This window comes from Etheostoma spectabile, unplaced genomic scaffold (genome assembly GCF_008692095.1).
Source record: "Etheostoma spectabile isolate EspeVRDwgs_2016 unplaced genomic scaffold, UIUC_Espe_1.0 scaffold352, whole genome shotgun sequence".
Classification (NCBI taxonomy): Eukaryota; Metazoa; Chordata; class Actinopteri; order Perciformes; family Percidae; genus Etheostoma; species Etheostoma spectabile.
In genome coordinates, this window is record NW_022605591.1 from 828498 (window position 1) to 837268 (window position 8771).

At 40.3% G+C, this 8771-nt stretch overlaps 1 protein-coding gene across 1 annotated transcript; it reads right to left on the minus strand.

The window, feature by feature from the left end:
- Positions 1 to 2675: 2675 nt before the first annotated feature.
- Positions 2676 to 7823, minus strand: shbg (sex hormone-binding globulin). The gene is made up of 8 exons (XM_032511397.1): positions 7370 to 7823; positions 6185 to 6282; positions 5119 to 5308; positions 4592 to 4753; positions 3874 to 4030; positions 3550 to 3686; positions 3123 to 3324; positions 2676 to 2888 (listed from the first exon to the last, which is right to left on the minus strand). Exons 1-8 carry the CDS (start codon positions 7469 to 7471, stop codon positions 2755 to 2757), a joined length of 1182 nt encoding a protein of 393 aa, XP_032367288.1. The 5' UTR covers positions 7472 to 7823; the 3' UTR covers positions 2676 to 2754.
- Between the last annotated feature and the right edge of the window lie 948 nt (positions 7824 to 8771).

Sequence of the window (8771 nt, forward strand, 5' to 3'; positions counted from 1 at the left end):
TACTGCAATCGATACAATTGAACCGCCCCGACTGCACCGCACCCATTTCTACATAAAATTACTCAATACAGCATTATTTTAAGCTTGACACTTGTTTATAAATTATAAGATTGTTTTAATTATAATTCTAAAAACTAAATTCAACTTTAATATTCAAGCTATATAAATTGAAGCCTTTATATTTTATTTTAGGCAATACATCTGGCTTAAATCGGTGTTTTTTTGTTTTAATTTTTGTTTAGTCTGAATGTGAGATCTATTAAACATAAATACTTTGGATTTTATTGGGCGGAACATTTTATTCATAGATGTAAATTTATACCCCGAATGACTGAACTACTCGATCTGCTTGCATAATTCCCATAATCTTTTCATGTTTGAATTAATGTGTTGTTCAAGAAATAATAATAATAATAATAATAATAATAATAATAATAATAATAATAATAATAATAATAATAATAACTGCAAGCAGTTATAACTCCTTAAGCCTCCTTGCGCCAGTCCAGTGAAAGCAGGACTCAAAGCATAACGGTGGGGAGGCAAACGTAGTGTGAGCATAGGCAATAAAAGAAATGGACAGATCCCGTTGCTCAGGACGGAGACCAGCAAAAGACGTTAGAAGCACTTTTCAGGTGATAGCTGAGCGTTACTGCGCAGTCTCCAACTGAGCTAAACAACGTAGAAGTGACGTGAGCAACCTGTTCAAAGGACCTGTCAGTTTCAAGTAAGGCTATCTCAAGACACTTTACAGACAGAGTAGGTCTAGACCATGCTCTGTAATTTACAAAGCTCCAACATTTCTAGTAATTCCCCCAAGAGCAAGCATTTGGTGTGACAGTGGTGAGGAAAAACTCCCATTTAGGAAGAAACCTGGGACAGATTAGGGTCTTGGTAGGTGGTGTTCTACAGTGACGGTTGGGGGTGTGATGCACAGTGGCAATAATTATAAGTCACAATAAAGACAATGAAACAGTGACTACAAATGGTAGTCGTCGTAGTTCATGTCATAGCAGGGCACTGCAGGGCGTTACAGGGTGTAGTGTGGCACAGCAGGGCATGGGTGGAGGTAATGGGATGCAGCAGGGTTCAGCAGGACACTGCAGGGCATAGATGGAGGTAGCAGGGTTCAGCAGGACGTTGCCAAGCATAGGTGGAGGTAGCAGGGTTCAGCAGGACACTGCAGGGCATAGGTGGAGGTAGCAGGGTGTGCAACAAAGATCTTGTTGCCATCCTAATCCAAAGGTGATGTTATGTTATGTTAAATTGTTCCGACACAATCATTAGCCTATTTTTACCTAAACCTCTGCTACAGAGCCATAACGTGAGGTATATGGTAATGGAGCCTTTTATACATTGTAGTGTTTCTTTAGACATGAACAGTGGACAACTTAAGTTTTTAAACGCTTCAGATGTAAAGTTATTCCCTGTCAAAGTGGCGCCAAAATGAATGGCAATCAACGAGATGCTAATGGCGGGTGAGAGCTTTGTAGCATTGAAGTGGCGCCATGGCTTAGTAGACAGCCGCTTACCCCCTTGGGTGTAAGCCCTAAGGTCTGCAACACATTACCGTTGCTTTGTATTGAGTAAAAGGGCTGAAACTTCTCTTCCTTCTATGCTTCATCAACTCAAAAGGTTTACTCGGACAGGAACATGAAATATATTTTAACTCACAAATACAGAAAATTGAGATTAACTCTATTGCTTATTCCCTAACACTATTTTTCTTGGATGATAAACAATCTTTTTAACTTTACGTCAGTCTAGGCCAATGTTTCCCAAACTTAGGGTCGGGACCCAAAATGGGTCGCAGACCCGTTTTATTGGGTCGCCAATTGGCAGAGAACAGACTAAATGCTCAGCAGGACCTCAGAATGGCACTTTCAAAAACCAAACCTAGACTAGATCAGCTGGTTGATATCTTCAACCAGACACATACATCTCATTAAATTCAAGTCAGCGTTATTTTAAAAAAATGTTGGTGTTGGTAATGAGGGATGATGGGAGGGGATAAGAACATGAGTTGAGAAAGGGGTGAGACACAGAAAGGAGAATAGAGACCGTTTCTGTTTTTGTTTACTTTTATAATGGAATAAATATACTTCATATACATTTAAATTCATGGTTTTGTTCCGTAAATTTGGGTCCCGGAGAGACACCAAATTTCTCTTTTGGGTCTTGAGCTGAAAAAGTTTGGGAACCACTGGTCTAGGCCTACGGTTTTATTGTTTGGGTAGAATTATACAGAGTGGATGGTTTGATTCTCACATTACCTTCACCAATCCACTAGAGGGAGCAAGATCCATGTTTTAAATGTCTGTCTCACTTATTACCCCATGCACTCAGCATCTAGCTTCAGTGTTTCATCATAGTGCTTGTTTTGCTTCTAATGAAGCAATAACATTCATATTCATGGTTAGCTCTACTATGGATAATCATATTTTATTTAGAAACAGGCTGTTGCATGTACCAAGGTCATAAAATCACTCACATTTTGCGGATTAATCATCATATTCTGTTAAAATACTGGCTGATGGGAGAGAAATCTATTGAACAACCTATTAATATTTGATTGTAAATTCTCTTCATTTTAGAGGTTAATTTATACAAGTATCATCCGACTACAGAATGACTATTAGTAGACATTTTTTTCACTTTAAAACACATTGTATATATATTTTTTACATCATTTGGATCCAAAAGCATCCATTGAAAACATTGAATCCACATATTGGACATGCATACTTTCATGGTCTATGCAGGGCAGCTGTGAGAGGAGATTGACATGGGTTTGACAGATAAATCCAGGTCCACATCTCTCTCTTGGACCTGGATCTTCTCCAGACAGCCTGTCAAGAACTGGGAACCAACGTCCTCCTCCCCCTTACCTGAAAAAGGGGGAAGAAGAAAACACAAGTGATCTTGTATTGTACTCCACCAAGTTCCTTGTCTGGCCTAATCAACGGATTTACTGTATTGGTATATTTATTTTATTATAAACTGGTTGTTAACCCTATCTGTAAATATCATCTCTAGGACATAACATTTGAAGATATAAAGAATGTAGCTGCGTGTACAGACAACTTTGAGACACACGGCACATCACTGCTGTTGAATCTCACCTAGGAGACCTCCAAAGGCGAGCCTGCCCTCTCTCCATGGGGTCAAATAACCAGGGTGGCTCCCTGTGATAGAAAACGTTGTAGTCTTTGATTCATCTTCATCTTGAAACACTTGCAGTTTATCTGTCTCAAAGGTTATCACCAGTCTCTTGAAAATGTTTTGCATACTGAGTTTTTCTTCGCCAAAAAGGAGTGTGACCTCCTGCAAATTCAAGAGAGACAAGAAGTAACTTAAACATAACTCATAACTCCTACCTGTGGATGAATTCATAATGGTCTCCAATCTGTGTGTGTCTGCATGTGTGACCAATATGTGGGGATTACATGATGCAAATGTTCATTTAAGCTATGAAGCCCCCTGCAGTTGGAAACAGATGCGGAATTATTAGTAAATTCAGTTCGATTCATATCTGATTAATGTGCATACCTTTGTGTTATTATTGGCCACTAAAGCAAAGATCATCTCTTGCCCAGGAGCCTTAATGCTCAAAATGGTCCCATCCATCTTACTGAAATCTCCCCACAATTCAGTCTTGACCATACGATCTGCCTTTGTGGGGAAAACTGCAGAGGACAAAAGAATAACTCACAAAATTAACAGAATCTGAATATAGCATATTATAAATAAAAGTATGCCAAGATGGCATGTCATGCAAGAATGCATTTTCCAGGCCTGTTACAAAGCTTGGTATTATACGAAGGAATGTAAGCTCTCCATATCTTCTATAATCATCAAGCACAATGTTTTGACCTGAGGTGTTGAAAATGGCAAATCCAGTGCCAGCGAAGTAGCTGCCAGGTCGGATGTTTTGGTAGCAGGGCCACAGCTCCTCCACCTCCGCCTCCCAGGGGATGTTGAGGTTTAGCCAGCTGCCTTCCCGCACACAGCCGTCCATTTGCGGCTTAAACTACAGCAAGGAACGCAACAATGCATTTAGTGGAATAAACTGCAAGACAAACAGTGAGCAGAAGAGCAAGAATGTGTGATTGGGCAGAAATGTTCAAGAGTCAAGATTGCTAATAGTCATTTTCCAGTTGACATTGTTACAGGCCTGTTACAGACAATGCAGCCACCAAAGAGTTCCTTGCTCTGCCAGGCATTTGTTTGACAAAATATTCCCAATTCAAGGTCCACTAACAATTTTGTTTTAATGAGCTTTAAATTGTATCAGTCTTCATTAGCAGTTTGCTCTATTGTCATGGCGATTGATCTGTTGCTATACATGCATCCATAGTACCTTAGCAATACTTATTGTCCGCTACCTTGGAAAACTTCACAAGTTCATTTTCTGCTTGTTGTTGAAAGTAATTATGGTAAAAAAAAGATGCAGAAGCAGACATTTGTACTGTAGGTGAAGCAGGTGGATGAAAAGTGGACCAAATTAATTACAAAATAACATGGAATCTATTGAAAAAGAGAAAAAAGACAAATGTATCAAATAATATCCCAGGAAGGATCAACACTATACCTGAACAATCATATTTTCCTTGTCGATCAGGATTCCGCCAACAGCCAGTCGGAGTTCACCTACGAGGATCTCCTGTGTCTGTTTAGATTGCATGCCCACTACCAGCCTATTGGAGCCGTCCACCTCTAGAACCACAAACTTCTCTTGGTGGCTCACCTCCAGCTGGGAGGCACAAGGAGCACAAGAAGAATTTAGATTGAAAGTTACTGCTTTGCACATGGTGACACCATGTCCAGTATAGGCCTACTGTGAGATTATTTTTCTGAGGTCCACACAACTTTTATGAAATTTCACTTACTTCCAGTGCAGAATAAATAGGGCCCAAGTACCTACATTGTAGGGGGCAAAGGCCAAATTGAAATTCTAATGCTTCTTCTTATTATTATTAGTGTGTTCAAGCACTGTTTTGAAGTGCTTGGGCTACTCAAAAACGCGCAAAAATTGGTACGCACATCATATATTTTTTGAGATCTATATAATTTCAAGACATTTTCACTAAAGAAAATCAAACTAAACTAGAAACTCACTGTGTGCCATTTTCCATCATTGAGCTTAGGGCCACCTGCCACACTGACAAGGATGTCTTCTCTGCTGATCTGCATCAAGGGGATACCGTCCATCAGGGACAAAACAAACCAGTCCTGTCCGTTTTTAGTGTCTCCGTAGAAAATGACACCTTCTGGGTCAAAGGTTCGTAATTGGAAGGATGACTTGATACTGCAGGAATAGAGCAGAATATAATTGAATTCATGAGAATGCTGGTCCATAGAAGATCAAGAAAATGATTCTACCCATTTTTTATTTCTTTTTCTATGGCTTTACTTTTAAAATCATAATGCTGCTGACCAACACTATTTTGCCTTACTTTTACCCAGACCAGTGCCACTAACAGAAGCGTAAAAAGCAGTGATAGTTCTAGGGGCCTACAGTTGGAGAAAGGCAACATAATAAAGAATTATAAATTATGTTATCAAAAATAAGGGGACAAGCATAAAAAATCTACAGCGAGCCCAGAATTCCTAACTATAACAAGTACTTGCTTCCACTTATTTTCCCCAAAGATAAGATAAGATAAGATAAGATAATTTGTTTATTAGTCCCCAATGGGGAAATTACTGTACACACTTTTTTGTTAGTACTCACCACACAGCCTGAAATACACACACATGCTCAGGACCTATACATGCACTATACATGGAGAGATGTCAGAGTGAGTGGGCTGCCACCTGAACCGCCCCTGAGCGGTCGGGGGTACGGTCCTTGCTCAAGGGCACCTGGCAGTGCCCAGGAGTGAAGTGGCATCTCTCCAGCCACCAATCCACACTCCCAACTTTTGGGTCCATACGGGATTTAACCAGTGACCCTCCGGTTCCCAACCCAACTCCCTAAGGACTGAGCTACTGCCACCCCCAAAGTGCCCCAAAATCTTCAAGACAAAGTGCTTGTCTTGAAGATTTTCAACAAAATTTGAACTAGCTTGCAGGCCCGGTTTTAATTTTCAAATATGCAAGAGACTTTTTGCCTCGTTGACCACAGATTTTCAGTGAGCAGTTGAAGCCTTCACGGTGCAGCGATTTGCTCCCGCTGATGTACCTGCGGATCTCACTCAGGTTCACTGTTGTGTAGATCATTGGCCTCCAGAGTTGTCTGTCCTGGCCAAGGTAGACTGTAGCCCCACCTGATACTTCTTTCTGGAAGACACAATGTACATTCAATTCAATTAAATTCAATTTTATTTATAGTATCAATTCATAACAAGAGTTATCTCAAGACATTTTACAGATAGACCACACTCCAGAATTTACAAGGACCCAACAGTTCTAGTAGTTTCCTCCAGAGCAAGCAACAGTGCGACAGTGGCGAGGAAAAACTTCCTTTTAGGCAGAAACCTCGGTCAGACCCAGGCTCTTGGTAGGCGGTGTCTGACGGGCCGGTTGGGGTACATAAGGTACTCAACATGAAATCATTACTTCAGCTCTTTTTCTCCTGCACACTTCTTCATAATCTACATATCCTCCTTTTGTATTTTCTTGTCAGATATCTTGATTGATTAGTGGTTAAAGGTGATAGTGAGGAGTTTAATTCAATTTTGGATTCAACTTAAAACTTTCATATTTTTATCAAGGTAAGTGCAAGTTGTAATGAAGTGCAAAGTCAATGTTGAGACATTGACCAGAAAGCCATATGGCATACAATATATCAATAATACAATTGCTCCTTTAAAGGGGTAAAAACAGCTGGTGGTGTGGTTTTGCGCTGATTTGTCCTCCCACTGACTGAGCAAAGTCCTAAGTCTAAATAAATTATTAGAGCATGCCCGGATACCCCTTTTCAAGTGGCACATAAATTAGACACAGTATGAGTTGATACATGTTTTATCTTTCACTAATTCATATTAGGCTTTTGTACTATCTTCTATCTTCAAAAGACCTATAGAACAGAATTAATCTAATTTTGTTATTTGCCTAAGAGGCTCTGAGACAGATATTTTTAAGTGCTTAACTGTATGTGACCTTTTCTTAATTTTACAACAAGCAAAAACATTAAACATACCACAGGAACCATGTATTGTGTGAATTTATTATAGCTACAAAATGCACATAGAGCATTTACAAACCATATTTATAGAAAGATTTCCACTCTTTGTTCCTTCATTTTTGACATAGCCAAAGGGAACACATGCTCTTTAGACTATCAGATAGAGATTGATAAAAGTATTTTAACACAACAAACACACATACCAGTGCACTATAATTGTAGCATTGCATGTGAACATACCTTACCCCGTCCATTCCCCTGCCCATCAACTCCCCACCCCAGGAGAGCGAGGCTCAAACTAACCAGCAGTCCACCTGCCATTGTTTTCCAAAACACGGCCATCCTTCAGTGCATTCACCCACCCAGGCCTCCCAGTGTGCAGTCTCTTGAGCCTTTGGATGGTCTGCTGACTCCAAGTTACCCGTCAAAGGTTGCAACGAGGAGCAGAGAGACTCTTCAACAGTGTGTGAAGAGAAGGTGTGTACTGCCACACTGTCCTGGGGTCCAAAGGGCAAATATGCCGTGGTCAGTGCGGGTTATCGATCCCCAGGAGGGAGTGCTTCGTGGTTGTGTGGTTGTGACCAGATCTTTGCAAACATGTAGGTGGACAAATGGCAGAGTGGGCAGCAGCCAAACAGAGGATAAAAGAAAGTATAGAGTAAAAGGCAGAAAAAATCTTAGTTAGGAGCTCTTGTAATATTAGAAATAATTTTAAATTAGGTTTTTAATAACGTGTCCATTTCCATCCATCTGTACATATCCTGCCTTTGCAGTGATTCATGGAGAGTGGACGCTACAGGCCGTGTGAGTGACCGGGTGAGCCAAACCACTGATTTGTGTTTACCCATTACACAGGAACCTTGATTCCCCACAGCTGACTCATGACTCAGAGTGTGTTGTAGAGTGAAGAGGAGAGACAGATGAGACGGGAACTGTGCTTCCAAGTCACAAACTTTTTTCTCTTATGCTCGCTTGATTCCTGGGATACAGTCTCCTTCCAGGAACGCTGTGATAACTGGGGAATACTGGGAAAAGTGCAACACACACACACACACAAAGTAGTAAACAGTAGACAATCTGTTATTCAGTTTGTTTGAAGTTAATCTAAAATGTCAAATTACATAACATTTGTGTGCACTCAGACGGACACGTACATTAGCTGTTGTGGAGCGTGCAGATAGGCCTTCTTTCACAACGGATACCTTGATGTCTCAGAAGGAAAAGCACAGGTGTAAACAATAACATTTACGAAGGCTGCATTCCTTTGAGCTGGGTAAGTTTCAGTGCCCTTGTATTGCGCATGTGTTTCCATTGTTAAAGCTTATTGGGGCATTTGAACAGAACAGAGACACTGTTGATATTGTTAGTAACACCTGTGCTTTTCGGCTATGACAAGTCAATATGTCAGCTGTGAAAAAGACCCACTGAGGTAAACTAATGCCTTGCTATGCTAAAAAACTGAATTTATTATTAGCAAGACAGCAATGCACCGTTAAATCACAACCATCCCTGAGGCCATCAATGCACGCCCCCAACACACACACACACACACACACACACACACACTATTAATAAGTATGACTGTGTTGATAAATCTATTAAATTTCTGAAATGATTTCATTCATATTTAGTTTTCATTTCA

Excerpts from the sequence above, each read along its gene's own strand:
- shbg (XM_032511397.1), bottom strand. The coding sequence starts at position 7,471 with ATGGCCGTGTTTTGGAAAACAATGGCAGGTGGACTGCTGGTTAGTTTG. Across the intron at positions 5,309-6,184 it reads AACCTGAGTGAGATCCGCAG|TATCAAGTCATCCTTCCAAT; the intron begins GTACATCAGCGG and ends CTATTCCTGCAG. Across the intron at positions 2,889-3,122 it reads CGCCTTTGGAGGTCTCCTAG|GTAAGGGGGAGGAGGACGTT; the intron begins GTGAGATTCAAC and ends CCCCTTTTTCAG.